General features: G+C 36.9%; 1 protein-coding gene across 1 annotated transcript in view; it reads right to left on the reverse strand.

Moving 5' to 3' along the window:
- The window catches only part of HOOK3 (hook microtubule-tethering protein 3), a 144,797-nt gene that overhangs the window by 33,062 nt on the left and 90,765 nt on the right, over positions 1–20,970 (reverse strand). Inside the window, exons 12-15 of the mRNA XM_006859913.1 lie at positions 11,361–11,471; positions 10,616–10,703; positions 5,435–5,504; positions 4,367–4,507 (exon numbers count right to left, since the gene is read on the reverse strand). Coding sequence (XP_006859975.1) covers positions 4,367–4,507; positions 5,435–5,504; positions 10,616–10,703; positions 11,361–11,471 — 410 coding nt within the window. The remainder of the gene's footprint in view (positions 1–4,366; positions 4,508–5,434; positions 5,505–10,615; positions 10,704–11,360; positions 11,472–20,970) is intronic.

Genomic DNA, 20,970 nt, shown 5'->3' on the forward strand with positions numbered 1-20,970 from the left:
CCTAGATCCAGAGGGTGCAGAGGAAGGTAGAATCTCCACTGAGTAGTATCCAATCTGTCTGGGTGGGGCTGATGAAAGGAGATGGGGATAGCACTCATGTGCGACAATAGTGAATAATTGCTATCAGGACTGACTGTGAGGGTTGGAAATGTAAAGGTGGACGTTTTATAGCAAAAGGAGGAGAGTGATTGACTTTGCAACCCAGTAATGGAGGTCCCTGGGAGGGAGAAGAACAGAGTACGGGACCCTACCCAGAGAAGCAATGATGCCAGAGATGGAGGCAGAGATGATGACGTGGAAAGATGGAGTGGCTAGGGACTCTAGACCCAGAAAGGGAAAGGGGCTGGGTGCTGATGACCAGGGGGCAGGCTTACAGGGTATACCCTTTGGTTGACTGATAATGTATGGAGGGGATTCATGGCAATGAAATGATATATGATAGGATGAATATAAAGCTAATGTAAACTATCATATAATTCACAATATAACATTAAAAAAATATATATTACATAGGTAAAGTTTTGCTGAAGATAATTTTAAGAAGACTGCAGCAATATATCAACAGGAAACTACACGAAAATATATATTACATATGTAAACTTCACAAATATATGTAAATATATATGAAAAAATTCATGTACAAGTGAGGATCATTGGGAAAAATAATCAGAAAGGACTTTGGAGCTCACTTACAAACCTTTTCTTCTAACAGATGATACCTAGGTAATTTGTAAATTGTATTTAACATCATACAGTGAGAAGACTCAGTGGATCTAAAAACTATGTTTCCAGTGAAGTAAGAGATTAAGTTAGGGACAAGGTAATGTAAATACTTATAAAACTCGCTCAGACAAAAATTAGTGTAAGTCACTTAGAAGAAGTATATACCGTAAGAGGAAGACAGGGAAAAAAACCCCAAAACAACACACATATCCCAATGTTCTAAAAATGTGGCCAAAGATAAACTGACAAGAAAGAGACGGAGTTAGATATAGAGAGTCTGGAGTCAGACAGCCTGTGTCTGAACCCTTGCTCCCTCATCTGTAAAACGTTCTCAAAAGAAAAATCAACACAATGTCTGGCACAAACAACTGCATCATAATTATCAACTTTGATTATTATTTGAGATGGTCGTAAGTTAAAGGTACATTATTGTTAGTGCCTGTAATTTTAAAAACAAACACAACACTCAATTGTAAATATGAGAGGGTTTAAAAACAAACAACAACAAAAAACCCATAACTTTTTAATCTCATTTTTACATGAATTTTTTGAAGCCCTCTCATAGATGGCATATAATATTAGAACTTCGCAGGCATTAGCCACCTACATACATGTTGGTTTTGTTATGAAGTGTTGGTTCCAATTTACAGCAACCTTGTATAGGGTTTCCAAAGAGCAGTTGGTAGGTTTGAAGTGCCAACCTTGTGGTTAGCAGTCCTGTGCTCATCCTATAGTGCCACACCACGATTCCATACAGAGGTACTGTACAAACGACTATTGTTGTAATTAAGTGCCATTGAGTTGGTCCCACCCATAGCAACCCTGTACAGGGTTTCCAAGGAGCAGCTGGTGAGCTTGAACTGCTGACCTTGTGGTTTAAATTGACCTTGGAGTCTAGAGCATTAACCTTCAGCACCACACCAGGACTCCAAATGACCATTAATTGCTCTGTTTCTGATAAGAGCAATTTTTTTTAACAATTGTAAAGACTGTGAAAAATAATGGAAAACAAAAGAAGTTGTGGATTTCTTTTCATTAGGGGAAAAAAAAAAAAAAATTAGGGTATGGAGAAGGCTTCCCTGACTATGAGGGTTAAATATAGGCAAGAGGCAAAAGATTAATGATTGTTTTCACCATTGTGATTTTGTAGTGGCTGGCTGTGTTCTACAATTACCCTTCTTCCACCTTCTCATTTTCCAGTTTCTTATGCATTTTTAAAAAGTCTTAAATATTTACGCTCTTATTTTCTCCTCCTGTTTATCCTTAAGTAAACTTTTAGAATCACCTTAGTATTTACAGTGACAGACAGCACTTAACAACAAGAACTATATTATCTAGTAAGGAGCCCTGGTGGCATAATGGATTACGAATTGGACTGCTTACCAAGAGGTCAGGAGTTTGCGTCTGTAGGAGAAAGATGAGGCTTCTGCTCCCATAAAGATTTCAAGCCTCGAAAACCTATACAAGGTTGCTGTGAGTCGGAACCGACTTGGTGGCACACAACTACCACCACCGCCACCACCACCACCATAGGGTCCGCGGATCCTACTTCAGCAGCTTTTTAAAAACTAAAGCTGAAGGAACAAGTAAGACGTATAAAGCTGTCATAATAAGATTGATTCACACCCAGGAAATGCCAAATCCATCAGGCACCATAAACCAAGAAGCTGTGATATCAGGTAAACTGTGAAACTATTAATAAAACTGTCGCGCTCCTTTAAAGATGACAAAGTATTATAGTACTAAGGAAGAGATATCCTATGTTGGGTATCATAAGAAATTCCTCAACAAAAGAAAAGACCCACAAGACAGAATCACAACAAAATATAAACTAAGCCTTGTTAGAGTAAAAAACCATGCTTTTGAAGGAACTAACTATGAATGACTCCAAAATATACTGAAAACTTACAAACAGAAAGGTGATTTTTAGAGATTTCAGATTCTAAATCCTAAAAATAAGACTTGCTTTTGGAGTGACAAGAAATAGTAGATTAGAAAAAAAATACCCTGTCTATTCAATTCTGATGGATTATATTGCTTCCCCACACTAATGGGCCATTTGAAACATTAGTCTATAAAATGGTGTACACTATATTAACCTGACAATGATTCTGTGAATGAATGGTCAGATAGAAAAATAATTCTTTAATTTTAATTAGTGATTAAAAAGGAAAACGGTACGGCTTTAGTATTATTTTGTGTGAACAAATTAAAAGAGAGATCCTATTATAAAGAGCTTATAGTTTCCTCCAACCTCTTCTAAGAGGAGAGAAACCTTTGCTTCTTGTTGTTCAATGCTACCAAGTCATTTCCAACTCAGCAACCCTGTGTAGGGTTTCTGAGGACCAATGAGTGTGGTGCTCTAGGATAAGCCCTGAGCTGCTACCTGAAAAGTTGGTGGCTCAAACCCACCAGTCGCTCTTCAGAAACCCTGTACGGGATCATTATGAGTCAGAACCAAGTTAACAACAACAACATTATAAAAAGGCATAGTATTTTTTAGCAAGTCTGTCCAAAAGTGGAGAATGGATTCAAGTACCCTTTCATTTTGCATTTTCTAAAATAATTTACTTTTGTTTTTATTTACATATTGAGCATATAAATAACAAAATACAATTATTTCAACAATTTCTATAAGTACATGCACAATTCAGTGACATTGATTACATTCTCTGAGTTGTACAACCGTTTTCATCTTTCTGTGTTGTGCCTCCAGTAACAAACTCCAACTCCTTAAGTTTCCTATCTAATCTTTCAGTTGCTGTTTTCAATGGGAATCCACAAAGAGTTCTTAAAAGAGCAAACTGCTCCAGGCAGACATTTTTAACCAGAGCAGTTAAACTATTGTTTGGTTTTAGAAGATCTAGTTTAAGGTTTTTAAGCTTATCTCCAGCGAAAGTTTCAAGAGTTCATCCGGCTTTCAGGGATCCAGAAAGGCTGGCTGTTATGGTTGTTGTTAAGTGCTATGGAGTCAGTTCTGACTCATAGCGACTTTGTAAAAGGTTTCCAAGGAACAGCTGGTGGATTTGAGCCACCAACCTTGCAGTTACCATTCTAGTGCTTATGCTGCAATGCCACACCAGGATGTAGAGTCTATAAAAATTTAGAATTCTGTTTTGCATTTCCTCGCCTTTGATCAGGATTCTTCTATAGAATTTAGATCAAAATGTTCAGTAGTGGTAGCTGGGCACCATCCAGTTCTCCTGGTTCCAATGGCAAATAGGGCAATTATTCATGGAAACAATTAGCCACAAATTCCATTGACTCCTCCTATTCCTGACTCTACTTACTCTGTTGTTCCAGGCAAATAGAGACCAATTTTCATTTGTGGACGGTGGCCCAGAATATTCTAAAATCCCAGGCACCATGAATTAGGAGATAGAACAGAAACACTAAATAAAATATTAGGCCAATTAATTGGATGTCCCATGAAACCATGACCTTATACCTCCAAACCAAGGAACCAAATCCCATGAGAAGCTACTCTTTTTTTTTCTGTTATGGATTAAAGAACTTTTAAAGGGAAATGTAATAGCACATTGTCACTTTTCAAAGTATAATCCACATCTTTGTTTAAGGAATCGAAACCAAGGCAAACAGAGAAAACAGGCAGTAAGTGTTGCTACCTTGTATCTACTCCTACCTATTCTCTGTCTCCAGTTCATTCTTACGTAGATTTGCATCATCTAGAAGGCTCTGCAATAAGGCAATTTTTTCATTGTCTGAACCTTCTTGGTTAAGTTTTAACATCCTATTCTCATGCTGAAGACGAATAAGTTTCTCCCTGAAAGATCAGAAAGAAAAAAAAAAGTATGATTATCCAGTACATGAATACAGTACAGTTATCAAAATCCAGCTATCCACAGTTAAAACTTTAATACTTAGAGTAGAAGTGAAAAAATACCTAAAAAGAATTCAGATCCTATTGTTACTGGCATAAAACCCTGATTACAGGTTTTAAGTACATGGTAATTAATTTCTTATTAAAACAGATAATCTGAAGACTGTGAGACTCTATAAATACCCTAATTTATAAAGAATGAAACTTCAAAATTCCTTTCTGATTTAAACATTTAAGCTATGAATACAGTCATTTATTTGTCCTTCAGGTTCTCACCAGAAAATGTGATCTCTAATGATATGCTCTGAAACTACCAATTATTTGGTGGCAAGATGTAATATACAGTAGGGATTGCCTTCAAGATATATATAGGCCACCCATTTATGTAATTGTTAGGTGCCACTGAGTCGGTACCGACCCATAGTGACCCTAGCATAACAGAATTAAACATTGCCGGGTTCTGTGCCAGCCTCACAATATGTAAAACTGTATCCTTCAAACAAACAGATAACAGAGCAGGATTACTGGACTGCATTGTTTTGAGTTCTGTTTTGTGCCTAAAGCTTACATGTTGTTGTTGTGAAGTGCCATTGAGTCAGTTCCAACCCATAGCGACCCTGTATAGGGTTTCCAAGGAGCAGCTGGTGAGCTTGAACCGCCGACCTTGCAGTTCAAACGGCTTTGCAGTCTGGCGCATCAACCCACAGCGCCATACCAGGCCCTCCACAGGGGGAGTTAAAAGCAATAGCCACATAAAATTTTCCACATATTTACAGTATTGATGACATAATTGAAGATTAATTCGTATGAGGATGTAATTGCTGAAGAACCCTGTGCACTATATGACTACAAGCATCACGATATACTTACCTGATTTCAGGCGTAACAATTTCTGCTGCCAGACTATCTGAAGACTCTTGACTTCCCAGAGGCATTAACCCTGTAAATGTACACACAGAAATACTAGGTTAAGAGAAGGCAGATATGTCGCCTTTAGTTTGGTTATATAATTTCTATATGAAATCCTACTTTGAATGTCAATTTTAACAGCTAAAATCCTTGTTTTGCTTTTCTCAATTCAATTGTATGTCAGTTTCCTTTCACATTAAAAAAGTCTGAAAAAGTATATTAAAAGTTTGGCACACTGTAATGACTGCCAATGCATCATACCTTCTTATTTTCACACCGTTGTATATATTCCTTCCTGAAATAATTCTGGGTTGTGATTCGCCTTAGACAACAGGACATTAACAAACGTGATCCGAGAATAGGCTTGAAAAGAGCTTGCTTACTGGGGTTTACTGTTCCTTGCTGCCCTGAAATTACTCTGTGAATAAACCAGGGTTAGCCTGATGTGGCACTGTGGGTTAATGTGCTGGACTGCAAAGTCGTTTGAATCGCAAAGACGGTGGTTCAAGTTCACCAGCCGCTCCACAGAAACCCTATACCGGTCACTCTAGGTTGGAACCGACTGGACAGCACTTAACAAAAACAACAAGCATACTAGAAGGTAAGACCATGTGGAACAGTGATGAACCATCATTCTAAGAATCTCTGAACCAAAGTTTGGCAAATGAGAAAGGGTCAAATAGCAAATACTTTAGACTTTGCAAGTACTTGATTTTTCTTTATAGCTGAACCAGTAGTTTGAATATTTTTATTGCTGAATAAGCACTGGGCTAGTAAACACATGGTCAGTTGTTCAAACCCATCAGCCACTCCTAGGAAACCATATATAAGGTCACTGTGAGTTGTAATCAACTCCATTGTACTTAACAACAATGATGAATGACACGGAGTCTTTTCATGTGATATTGACCAGTTGTATGTCTTCTTACAGAAATATCTATTCTAGTCTTTTTTGTTAAGTGCCGTTGAGTCAATTCCGACTCATAGTGACCCTGTAACAGGGTTCCCAAGGAGCATGTGGTGAGTTTAAACCACCAACCCTGAGGTTATCCTACAGAACCATACCAGGACTCTAGTCTAGTCTTTTACCCATGCCTTAATTGGGTTGTTTTGAATAATAAGTTGGAATAATTCTTTATATAATCAGAACACAAGTCCTTTATCAGAAATGTAATATGCAAATATATTCTCCTTTTCATTTTCTTAAAGGTATCTTTTAAAGCAGAGAAATTTTAAATTTTAGTAAAGTCTTATTTATCATTTTTTCTTTTATGGACAGTGGTTTTGATGCTGTGTCTAAGAACTCTTTGTCCAATTCAAGGTCACAAAGATTTTCTCCTGCAATTTATTCTAATAGTTTTAGCACTTAAATTTCACCTATAATCAATTTTTAGTTGTTTATGTCTACAATATGGTAAATCAATCTTTTGGTTTGCACGCAGATATCCCAGTCTCAGCGCCATTTTGTCAAGAAACTGCCCTTTTCTCTAGAAACTGCCTTGGCACCATTGCCGAAAATCAACTGGCTATAAATGTATGGGTTTATATTTGAAGTCTCAATTCTGTTCCATGATCTCTGTATGTCTATCCTTATGGCAGTCCCATGTGCTCTTAGTTGTAGCTTTAGACTAAGTTCTGAAATTAAGACCTGGAAGCTCTCCTCCTTGGAAACCCTATACAGGGTCGCTATGAGTTGAACCAGCTCAAAGGCATGTAATAACAGCAATCCACCTTGTCAATTTCTACAAAAAAAATTTGCTGAGATTTTGATTGTGAATACACTGACTTTAAAGTAATTTGGTAAGAATTATCATCTTTATTATACTGACTCTTCTAAGACAAGAACAAGATTGTCTTTCCATTTATTTCCATTAAAAAAAAAATTTCTGTAGCAATGTTTTATAGTTTTCAGTGTACACTTGCACTTATTTTGTAAAACTTACCCCTATGTATGTATTGTTTTTGATAATAATATCAAAAGTTTTTCTTAATTTCATTTTCAGATTGTTCACTGCTAACACACAGATAGATATAAGTGATTGACCATATGTTCTGAGACCTTGCTGAACTCATTTATTAGTTCCATCATTTTTTTGTGAATTCTGAAGGATTTTAAAAATACAGGATCAAGTCATCTGTGAATAAGGACCATTTTACTTCCTCTATTTTAATCTGGAAGGAGCTCTGGTAGCATAGTGGTTACGAATTGGGCTGCGATCTGCAAAGTCAGCAGTTCGAAACTACCAACTGCTCCATGGGAGAAAGATGAGGCTTTCTGCTCCCGTAAAGAATTACAGCCTCGGAAACCCTGTACAGGGTCGTTATGAGTCAGAACCAACTCCACGGCACATAATAACAACAACATTTTAATCTGGATGCCCATATTTCTTTTTCCTGCCTATTGAATGAGCACAACATTCTAATACTGCTAAACATTGAGTTTGTGTCTACATTTCTACTTTAAATCATAGCCCAATAAACATACTGGGTAAACTCCTAGAGAGAAAACTGCTAGGTCAAAGAACATCAATATAATAATGGCTAAAATATATAGGTTTATAAGTAGCAAAGGAACAAACATGAAGCCTTATATAAAAAGATCTTTCTCTTTTTTTGATGTTATAGGAGCTGAGAGTAAAAGGGCTAAGGTTCAGGCTAGATTCTTAACATTTCGGAAAAACTCACATACAATTGATGATATAAGGGCGGGCTGTGAAGCAGCAATGAGGATCCAAATGTAATAAATAATACATTTTTGGGAAAGATAATCAAGACACATAATTTCTTCTTCTTCTTTTTTTTTTTTAAGTTTGCCTTGGTAACTTAGAATAGAGAAAAAAATTGAGGTTACCTGATAAGTTTGGTCTAGAAAGAGTTAAGTGAATGAGGAAAAGAGAGTAACAATGGTTGACATGCTGAGTAAAGTGGAAAATTAGGCTAGAAAGGTTGATTGACAGAATATGGGGTTAGCAGGTAAAATATAATAGATGAGCAGGCTGGATAGAAAGAATTGGGGATTTTGGGTAGGGGGAAAAGGAGGCTGTAGTCAGATGAAAAGAAAAATTCCTGTTTTGGGTAACTGCATAGACAAGGGAGTGAACAGACTATGAAGCTGTATACATCATCAGTAAAGTAAGGCTCCCACAGTTCCCTGGGGGATAGCAAAGAGTGGTAGGAAGGTAAAGTTTGAGCTAAGTGCTGCTCCTTTCAAGTAGGGAAGAATAGTTTTCATGGGGCTCTAAGTTCATTAATGGATTGAGACCCATTCCACTTATCTTAGTGGAAAAGAAATCATTGACTTAGAAGGTTTCATATAAAGACACCCTGAGACATTTTCCAGAATAGGTTTATTATTAGGTTTATTATTAACATAGAGAACTAAACAAATGCTTATACTTTTGACCTAATAAAACTCTAATGTTCAAATGCAACTTATAAAGCAAGTAGAAAAATAAATCTTATACATCGACAGCCCATTTGCTTGGAATCTGGGTAACGGTTAAAAATCTCATGGCCTCTTCAGCAGTTCATTATTATTTTTTTTTGTAAGCGAGTTGCTTAGTGCCTTTATGACCCCTCCACCCCATTTTAGGTAGCCAATGTATAAGTTGCCCATCTCTATCAACCCTGTGTACAGAGGGAATAGGATTGATCTTTGTGAAGATTCCTTGCCTCTAAGTTGGTATTTTGATCTACTACATTATAAGTTAAGTTCATCAAAGTGTAGCAATTTACCCTTATTTCCTTTATAAACTTTTTTTTATCTTCCTCTAGTCTAATTCTGATCATCAAGCCATTAAAGCTAGGTCAAATGGGTACTATTTGCAAGTTGGGCATTCTTGTGTGTCTCCCCTAACTTCATATCAGCTAGACAGTTCACTCTCAGTTCTAGCCTTTCATGGCTATATAATTGTTAATGGGCTCAGGAGTCCCCAGGTCTCACCATACTTGGGACCAACCAGCACTTCTTTTCTCTCTCATCTCCAGGTTGACGGGAGTCTATGGAATGTGGTTGAATTCAGCCATATCTTCATTGGTACCTTTCCCCCACTTCCACTCACCAGTAGACCAGTGTGGTTGCCAACAAGCTGACATGCCTACTCAAGTGTTCTCTTTATGAGTTTCAGTCTTAAAGGGGGTCTGTCCTGAAGGAACTTGATTGCTTGTTGTGATGGCTCTCTGGCGAACAACTTGCTTGTTCTTGTAGTAGCCAATCACATTGCCATTTTTGTTTTTTATTTTTCCTGCTGGTGTTTCTTTCAAGAAGTATCTTCTGTTCCTCTAGCTGCCTCAGACTGGTCTGCTTGTCCTTTCTAGTTGCAATGTCCCTCCTCAGAAGGTTCTGGATGGGTCTCAGGATTCTACTTAGGGTCCTATACACTATAAAGGCTTCACAAGTAGTCTATTTCACTGGGCAAGTTCTAAAGCCCCTTTTATGTATTCCAATTAGTTACAGGTTGAGGACAGGCTTGGAAGTTTTCTATAATGATGTTTTCCAATATTACTTTCCATCCCCCTCAAGTGTCTATTTTACAATAGTAGTAGGCAAGGGAAACCAATGTTTATAAAACAGTCAAGCATCTTAACATTATTTCTCCTCTTTTAACCATTCAGACTATGCCTTCTCAATTCCTGTATCACAGAGCCCTGTTGTTCCAAGGTTGAGCATACATCACTATTTACCTCTATCCCATTTAGCCCATGCAAACCTGCCTCAGTGTTCCCCTACCTACTTTGTTCTTCTGTCCCCCTCCCACTTCTTGTGTATTGCCCAGCCGCAATACCTGAACTATGATGTGTCTATCACCTACCCTGTTTTGTTTTGAATGTACTACTTATTGTGTCCTGCCTCCCCCTTCTGATAGCCAATAAAGATCTTTTCCCTCTTGTTGTTGTTGTTAGATGCCATCGAGTCAGTACCAACGCATAGCGACCTTATGCACAGCAGAACGAAATACCGCCCAATTAGTATGGGTATATTTTACAATAATGGTCTTATGCAGTATTTGGCCTTTTGTAACTAATTTCACTCAGCATAATGTCCTCAAGGTTAATTATCTGAAAGTAAATCTTTTTTTTTTTTTTTTTAACTGATATAATTAGAACTAAATTCTACTTTTTGGATTACTGGGATGTTTTTACCTTGAGTTGTGAGCTGCCCTTCCTGAGCCTGCACACAACGAAGCTCTTCAATGGTTTCCTTCAGAGAATCCCTTTCGGATCTTAACCGCTAAAAGGACATAAAAACATGGAAGATTAGCCTCAAGGTGCACTAACCACTGGCTTCAGCCTTAACCAACAGAACGACAAAGTGCAGTGAACATGCTTTACCTTTTGATCTTCTATGGAATGATTAAAATGATTTTTTCATTTAATAATACTGAACATCTACTATGACAAGGCAGTAAGTGATCCATAATCATAAGAAACAACACTGTCTACTCCTTCCTTGAAAGTAAACATCTCACTGCTTAAACACAAAAGATCAAAGAACAAAGATTTTAAATATTTGTAAATTATGCCAGTCAAGATATTTTTAAGATTCAAAATATGCTTAACAAGAATGACATCTTCCATAGTAATCAGTCAGAAACAGAAAAGCTATACAAATTTAATGCAAGTCATGAGTAGAACAATGTTAAGCACAACAGTAGCAGAATAGATAAATACCTAGAAGAGAAACTAGGATGGAACTCCAAACACTCATTTGACCTTTGATCTTAGGTCTATTTCTGAAATACTGATAGCTTCAATAATTTAAAAACAAGCAGGATGTTTAGTTTTCACTCACAAATAGAAGGAACTAATGTAGTAAATATACATGAATTAAATATCACTGTTTTAATTTTAGCAGGGTTCAAAACCAAAATGTCCAATATAGACTTACATCCTTTTCTTTTTGAAGACCATCAACTTTTTCTTTCAGTCGCTTATATTCAAAATCTAATTTATCAGCTTTCTTTGATTCTTCAGATAATCTATTTTGCAGTTCTACTACCTGATAAAGAAAGATAACATTTTCATAATTGGAAACATTAGAAATTATCACAATTTTCTGCTGTAGAACTACGAACACTCCCCACAAAACACTCAAGTAAGTATTGGTAATATATCAGCCTAACAAGGGGAAGAACTATGAATAGTAATCTGCCCACAGTCTATGGGTTCCAAAACCAGAATCATGCAGAATAACAACTCAAAATTATAAAATGACTTTCATTTCCCACAATACAGAAACTGGATAGACAGAAAATTGTCTTGCTCTAAAATGAAAGAAATGCTAGGGGAGAAAAATCTAACTATATGGCTGAAGTAACAGGAAGCTAGTGGAAATTCTTAAGGGCCAAAACCAGAGTAGGGAGTTTGCACAGAAGCTTTGGGTATGTGAGTTGCTACAACTAATACAATCTCAGGAACCTAGAGCTGTAAGTTTTACAGGACACAGGTAGGTGTGAAGCTATTTTGGGCTTAAAAAAGGATGAGTCAATAATAAATGGGTTAGGCAGAGAGGAAGGAAGTCTTCCAGCTGGCAAAGACAATAGGAAAATTTGCCTGTCTTAAACTGTCCTCTGGTTTTAAAAAGTAGCCTTTGAAAATTGAAACCATAACTTGTTAATACTTGGATCTAAGTTTGACATTTTAATAGTTTCTTGTCTGGGAAACTGTATGCTAAGCAATTAAAGTGACCCTGGTTGGCAATGCTGTAGAAAATCTGGCACAATCAAACATCCATAAACCTTAACCCAGGCCCTTCAGGTTTACCAAAGATAAAGATAAGACCAGCTGAAAAGAGCAAATTCCAGAATTACAAAAACCATACAAAATAAGTCACTATGAGCAAGAGTCACCAGAAACATCAGCAGCAGCAATAACAAAATAGCAGCATAAGACTGGAATAATTAGACACAGAAAAATATATTAGATTTAATGTTTCTTAAAAAAATCTAAATTATGGTAAGGACTAAGAAATGATCAAAACCGATCAGGGAGGTTTGAGAAGCACCCAAAGTACTTGTAGAAAGAAAAATAGTATCATGAAAAAGGACAGTAAGCAACAGGTCAGAAACTAGAGAAAATCAGTATATTACACAGTTTCACTACAGTATTTCTAGGTATGCTGTTGTTAAATGTTATCAAGTCGGTTCTGACTCATAGCGACTCTCTGTCTAGGATTTCCAAGGAGCAGCTGATGGGTTTGAACCACTGATCTTGATATTAGAAGTTCAGTGCTTATCCTACAGGGCCACCAGGACTCCATTTCTAGGTATAGATGGCTTTTTATTTTTATTTTTTCTAATTCAATGATAATTCTAAATCCAATATGCTTCATTAGTTCTAAAAAATATTGTCACCCTTTTTTTCCCTCAAAATCATGCCACTCCCCATTTCTTTCTGTGCTGTCTACTGAAGCTCTAATTATAGCATTCCTTGTTTTATATTCCATACTTTTATGTTTCATTTATAGTTTCTATCTCTTTGGGTTATACTTATTCTGAGTAATTCCTCAGTTGATATTCAAGTTTGTTAATGATTTCAACTTGGCTACATGTTTGAAATATTTTATAAAAAATAATTGTTGTTATTGTTGTTAAGTGCCATTGAGTTGGTTCTGACCCATAGTGACCCTGTATAGGGTTTCCAAGAAGCAGCTGGTGAAGCTTGAACCACCGACCTTGCGGTTCAAACTGATCTTGCAGTTCAGCACATTAACCCACAGCATCACACCAGGACTCCTAATAAAATAATAGGGGAAATGTATTGACCGAAAAACTTACTAGCTATTCTTGGTTTACAGGGCTATTCTACTAAAACTTCAAGGAATAGAAAATTCCAGTTTTATACATACACAAGTCTTTCTGAGACAGTATGTGAAAGACCACTTTGCAATATATTTTATGAAACCAGAATAAGTTTGATGAGAGGCTATATTTGTAACATTATTTTATTAAGCTTGGAAACCCTATACAGGGTCACTGTGTCAGAACCAATGAACAGCACTTAATAACAACAACAAAACAGAAGTCTGTCTCAAGAAAGTATGGGACAGAAAATTTCAACTGACCTACAGAGGCAACTGGCAGCATATTGGGTTACGTACTGGGCTGTGAACCACAACGTTAGCAGTTTGAATCTCCTAGTCAATCTGCAAGAGAAAGATGAGGCTTTCTAATCCTGTAAAGATTTACAGCCTTACAAACGCTATACAGGGTTGGTATGAGTTAGAAGTGACTAAATGGCACGTAACAGAAGCAGCAGCAGTGTAAAGGCAAATGTGCTAGGTAAAATGAACAATTCTAACATGTGACAAATACCTAATCAATTCACGGTGACCATGCTAATTAATTCTCAGAAATGCAAGGACGGTTTGAGCTTAGAAAACTCATTAATACAATTCACTCTAATAGTGAATAACCTGGTGTGGTGCTGAGGGTTAATGCGCTAGACTCCAAGGTTGGTTTGAATTGCGAGGTCAGCGGTTCAGTCTCACCAGCTGCTCCTCAGAAAACCTACACAGGGTCACTATGGGTCAGAACTGACTTGATGGTAACGTAACAATAACATAACAGAAAAGAACAGCAGCATAGGGGACTCTCAACCGGCCCACTGCCACTGAGTCTATTCTGACTCTTAGTTACCCTATAGAAAAAAGGGAAGGATATGGAGCAGAAATGAAGAAACAAACTGCTTTTATTTGCATACTATATAACTATCTAAGGAGCTCTGGTAGCGTAGTGGTTACGAATCAGGCTGTGAAGCACAAGGTCAACAGTTTGAAACTCCCAGCTATACCGCAGGAGAAAGATGAGGCTTTCTGCTCCTGTAAAGATTTACAGCCTCAGAAATGCTGTACAGGGTCGCTATGAGTCAGAACCGACTCCACGGCACATAACCACCACCACCATATAACTTCTGACAAGAAACATCATTTTAGAATTAATATGCAAATTTGGCAAGGCTACAGAATCAATATATAACAGTCAATTTCATTCTTTGGTATCTTTCTTTTTCTTCATTACAAAAGCAACTCAAAACATAAAATACATAAGAAGAATTATAACAAAATATGTGCAAGAGTTTATATTCTCAGAAAGGAATTCTCCCTAAACTGATCAACAGATTCAATGTAATTCCATTGAAAAGAAAGCAAAAGGCCATGAGTAAACAAAACAATTTTGAAATAAATAAACCAAGATATGAAGGTCTGCACTACTAAACATCAAAATGACTAAAACCCTATAGAAAATGTTTGCTAGTTATAAGGTTTTCAGTGGCCGACTGTTGAGAGGTAGTCTGCTCTCCTTCTTTGTGGTCTTAGTCTAGATGCTCAACTGAAACCTGCCCACCAGGGATGACCTTCCTGGTATTTAAAATAGAAGTTGCACACCTTCCAGCATCACCGCAACACACAAGCCAGCACAGTATGCCACACTGACAGAAGAATGGTGGACCACAACAAATTATGAATAACATCGCGAAGAATGGGTATCACAGTACACTTGATTGTTCTCATCAAGAACCTGTACACAGTTGCTTAAACTGAACAAGGGGATACTGAATGGTTTAAAATCAGGAAAGGTGTACATTGTATTCTTTCACCATACTTACTGAATCTACACGCTTAGCAAATAATTCAAGAAGCTAAATTATATGAATAAGAACTTGGCATCAGGATTGAAGGAAAACTCATTAACAACCTATGATACACAGATGATACAACCTTGCTTGTTGGAATGAAAGTGGATTTGAAATACTTATGAAGATCAAAGACTACAGCCATCAGTATGGATTGCACCTCAATGTAAAGAAAACAAAAATCCTCATAACTGGACCAATAAATACCATCATAATAAATAGAGAAAAGATGGAAGTTTCCAAAGACTTCGTTTTGCTTGGATCCACAATCAACGCTCATGGAAGTAGCAATCTAGAAACCAAATAATATACTGTCATTAGGCAAATCTGCTAAAAAGACTTCTTTAAAGTGTTTTTTAAAAAATGTCAGTTTGAAGACTAAAGTGTGTGTGACCCAAGTCATGGTATTTTCAATAGCTTCTTATGCAAGTGAAAGTTGGACAATGAATAAGAAGGACCGTAGAAGTACTGATGCATTTGAAATATGGTGTTTACAAAGAATTTTGAAAGTACCAAGGACTTCCAGAAGAACAAACAAATCTGTCTTGGAAGAAGTACAGCCAGAATGTTATACTTCGTCTTTCCATCTTTGGACATGTTGTCAGTAGAAATAAATGGAGGGTGAGACAAAAATGGAAGACCCAAAAGGAGAGGGACTGACACAGTGGCAGCAACAAGGGGTTCAAACATAATGTCAATTGTGAGGATGGTGTAGCCCTAGGCTGTGTTTCGTTTTACTGTGCATAGTGTCGCTGTGATTTAGTACTGACTTGATGGGTGTGGCATTGCAGGATAATGCACTGGACCCCAAGGTCTGTTTGAACCCCAAAGTCAGTGGTTCAAACTCACCACCTGCTCCTTGGAAACCCTTTACAGAGTCACTATGAATTGGAAACAATTTGAAGGCACTTACCAACAACAACAACAATATAAATTATACGGTATTGATGTAAGAGTGGAGAAATACAGAGAATGCCCAGAAACAAAAAAATTGTATATGATACAGGGAAAATTACAAAACATTGCAAAAGAGATAAACTATTAAATAAATGGTGTTTGGTTAGCTGGTTTCTCACAAAAAGTATCAAATGGATCCCTACCTCACACCCTACAGAAACTTCAATTCTAGATGGATAAAAGATCTAAATCTGAAAGACTTTGTGATTTTATATTAAAAATAGAGGAAATGAGAGATTTGGGGCAAGATGGTAAAGTAGGCACACACACTGAGCAGACCTTCTGCACAATGACATGGAAGAGCAAGTGAAACAGATAAGGTAGTGATACTAGAACACCTGAATTTCAGAAAATAGGACAGAGAAGTAGATTGAGTGACAACTAGACAAGGAAGCTAAACAGGAACAGTGACAGAAAAGAAATATGGGAGCACTGTAGATTAGCCTGGTGCAGCATAGCCATCTCCAGCTCTTTTGAACTTCTGTCAATACAGCAGCCTGTAGGCACAGGACATGGAGAGACGTTGGCGGTGAGGGGTATGGTTCTACCTTGTTCCCCTGTCCTCCTGGTAGCTGTGGTTTTGGCCAGTTCCCACCCTAGTCAAACTACTGTTAAGTGGTACTCATTCCTATGTAGTCTCTGCTCTACCTGACTTCAGATGCCAGGCATATCATGCCTGTTTTGGGAAGCATGTCAAGCCAACTTGACCTATGCTACACAAACAGTAAATACAGAAATACGTTCACACTTCCAGTCTGTACAACATCCACATAGAAACAGGTGGTGAGTGACTGAGAACACATCAATAGACAATCATCAATTAAATGTAAATATGACACTACAGTATCTTGAAGGAAACACACAATTTCAACTTAAACAAAGAAACAAAACAGAGTACTCCAAATTAGTGACCAAAATACAGAGTCTGAAAATATAAAACCAGAAATGGTATTAGAACTACTTAACTAGGAATTTAAAAGAATATCTGGGTACCTTCAAAAGATTGAGGAAATCTTCAAATGAAAATCAAGGAAAACACACAAAAACTTCTGAAGAATTCATGAATCAAAATGACAAAATAAATAAAAAATTGGAAACCATATAAAAACAGTAATTGGAAAATGAAAAGATTAATACTAAGACTTCAGAAATAGATAATCCATTGAAAGGACAAAGATGTAGAACTGAATCAATGGAAAGCCAAACTGCTGATCTTGAAGACAAATCTCTCAATATTTATCTGCTAGATGAACAATCAGAAAAAGGAACAAGACAATCTAAAAAAAGCCTAAGATTTATGTGGAACACTTTCAGGAGGAATAAATTACTTGGGGTTGGAATTTCAAAACTAGAAGAGACAAAAGACAAACAAACAGAAAAAAAAAAAAAATAGAGAAAATTGTCCAAGAATTGTTGGAAGAAAACTTCTGTAATATTACAAAAGATGAGAAGACAACACTTAGAAGTTGAATGAACTCCAAACAAAATGGACCCCAAAAGGAAATCACTAAGACATACTATAACCAAACTTTTCAAAATCAAAGATATAGAAAGAATCCTGAAACCAGCTCAGGAAAAAATGAAAAGCTACCTACAAGAGAGAATAAGACTAAACCCTGATTTCTCACGCAGGCAAGAAGACATACAAATTACCAATCTGAATCATATACCCAGAAACATGGTCCATTAAATATGATGGTGATACCAGGACATTTTCAGAAAAACAGAAGTTAAATGTGTTTGTAGAAACCAGACCAATCATATAAAAATTACTAAAGGGAGTTCTCGGGACAGAAAACCAACAACAGCAAACAACCTGAGACTAATAGACATGACAGTATCACTCAGCACTCAACCCAGAATTCAAAGTAAAGCAAACCTACAAGATTGAAAATAGGGTACCAGAGATACAGTGGTGACAATAACAACAAATTATAAGGTAAAAAGAAGTAATAACATATGTTGTTGTTGTTGTTAAGTGCTGTCGAGTCGATTCCGACCCATAGCGACCCTGTACAGGGTTTCCGAGGGTGTAAATCTTTACGGGAGTAGAAAGCCTCATCTTTCTCCCGCGGTGAGTCAAATATTATCTGTACTATGGCTGTAACATTTATTTTAATCAACTTTCAGGAAAGACAAATAATCATTTTTCAACATAACCTTTTTAATATACTTCGTCTATCTGTCAACAAGTTTTCATATTCTCTTGTTAAAAAAGTTTTAGGCTGAGCTGTAAGTCACAAATGCACTGCTATTTTTATTTCTTCAACAGAGGTGAATCTTTGTCCTCAAAGGGCCGCTTTCAGGGAACCAAACAAGTAAAAGTCCAATGGAGCAAGATCAGGACTACAGGGAGGATGCTTTAACACCTTAAAACAAATTTTTGTAGTGTCTACAGTGTGGGCAGACGTGCGTGGACATGCATTGTCATACAAAATCACAATGTCCTTGGATAGCAGTCCTCTGAGTTTAATGGGAAGTTTAGGCTTCAGCTGTTCAGTGAGCATCTCACTGTAATGAGCACTGCTGATTGCTCAACTTCTTCCTGATACCATTCCAGTACTGACCCTTGAGAATCCCAGAAAACTGTAAACATCAATTTTCCAGCTGATGGCTGACTTTTTAACTTTTTCTTGGTCAGTGGTTGAGTATGTTTCCATTGTACACTCTGCTGTTTACTCTCAGGCTTGTAGTGAATCCATGTCTCATCACCAGTAGTGATTTTTTTACAGAAACTTTTACCTCTCTTTGAGTACTGGTCCAAATTTTGTTTGCAGATATCCAAACGCTTCTGTTTATGCTCTTTCTTGAGTTGCTTTGGTACCCATCTCACACAAACGTTTCTAAACCCAAGTCTGTCATGGATTATTTCATAAGCAGAGCCATGGATGATTTGCAAATGACTTGCCACATAATCCACTGTCACTTGTCTATTTTACAGAATCATTTTACGTGCATGAACAATTTTGTCATCAGCTGTGGACTTGGATGGGCATTTTAATATAACCAGAATGTGGATAATTTTTGACTCACCCTAATAGTTACAGAACTTCTAAACGAAGAGGAAATCAAGTAGATTTCAAGAGAAAATATAATAAATAAAAATAAACCTAACTATAACCTAAAACTGTTGTTGTTGTTGTTAAGTGCCGTCGAGTCGATTCCGACCCATAGCGACCCTGTACAGGGTTTCCGAGGGTGTAAATCTTTACGGGAATAGAAAGCCTCATCTTTCTCCCACGGAGCAGCTGGTAGTTTCGAACCGCCAACCTTAAGGTTCGCAGCCCGATTCATAACCACTACGCTACCAGAGCTCCTTATAACCTAAAACTAGACCAAACTTTATTCCTAGACCTAACTCAGTCCTACTTCTAACACTGAACCCAGTCTTCACAATAACCCTAACACTAAATGAAATTCTAGGCCTAATTTAGACCTAGCCATAGTCCTAACCCTAACTCCTTACTCCTACCAGCCAATGACCTTAAAATAAGGGTACACACACACACACAACACAACAACAAAAATATCCAGAGGAAATTAAGACTTGGATCTGTAGGCAGGAAGTTATTTCTTAAACAAGACACAAAAAAACACAAATAATAAAGATAATTATACTTAAAGTTCATTACACTGAAATTATCGACTTCAAAAAAAAGTGAAAGGACAAGTCAGAGACTGTAGGAGATAAACTTAACTTATATAACTAATGAAAAAGTAGTACCTAGAACATATAAAGAAATTAAAAAAAAAAAAGAAATAATCCAATTTAAACACGGATAATAGAAAAAACCCCAGGAAATTCCAAAGAAATGTGGTCAGCAAATAAATTTGTCATCAGGTAATGAAAATTATAATCATGATGGGAAACCATTTCATATCCATGCAACTTGCAAACCTTACAGTCTGACAATCGTATGTATGACCATTTCGTTACTTTGTGTAAGTGATGCTGTGGAATAGTGTAACTCAGGTAGACTGCTCGTTGGTAGTTTAATCATTCTGAGAATTATCTACCAATATCTAACTAGTGAAGATGCTCCAAGGAAGAAATCTCACAGAGTTTCAAAATGTTCACACACGTATAGGAGACATGTTCAATTCTATATATTGTGACAATTAAAAAAAATACTGCAATAAAGAAAAATAAATTGAAACAGCCTATGTATGTTCTTCAACAGGAGAATGCAAAAATTGAGGCACAGTCCTTCAATGGGATTGTATACATTAGTAAAAATAAACACCTATCAGCATAAAAAAGGCTTACAAACATACTACTAAGCAAAAAAAGTAAAAGGGAGAGCAGTACTCTCATTGCATCATTTGTATAAAATTATGAAACATGCTTAAAATGCCACAAATTATTTAGGGATTAACATATAGTAAGTCTCCATGGGGGTTAGGAATGTCTGGCATAAACATAACTTATTGTTGTTAAGTGCTGTTGAGTAGGCTTCAACCCACAGCATCCCTGTATAGGATTTCGAGGAGCAGCTGGAGGGTTTGAACTGTTGACTCTTTGGTACGCAATCCAGTGATAATCCTACAGAGCCACACCAAGAGTGCAACTTGTTCTTCAATACTGTGTAAACTTGCCCTCATTTGAAACAACTACATCAATCCCTGTTAAATGCCATTGAGTTATATGCCATCCCATAGCAACTCTGTATAAGGCTTCCAAGGAGTGGCTGGTGAGCTTGAACTGCCAACCTTATGGTTCAAACTGACTTTGAAGTCCAGCATTAACCCACAGCACCACACCAGGACTCCCAGAATCAATCCCTACTCACAATCACTTTTACTTGCTCCACTTGTAACTTTTTTAATCACTGAAAAGGCTTTAAACCTTTTCTTTCACTAGAATAAGGCTAAATAAGAACTCTATTACCTGTTCTTGTTGTTGTTGT

The sequence above is a fragment of the Chrysochloris asiatica genome, unplaced genomic scaffold (assembly GCF_000296735.1).
Source record: "Chrysochloris asiatica unplaced genomic scaffold, ChrAsi1.0 scaffold00035, whole genome shotgun sequence".
NCBI lineage: Eukaryota > Metazoa > Chordata > Mammalia > Afrosoricida > Chrysochloridae > Chrysochloris > Chrysochloris asiatica.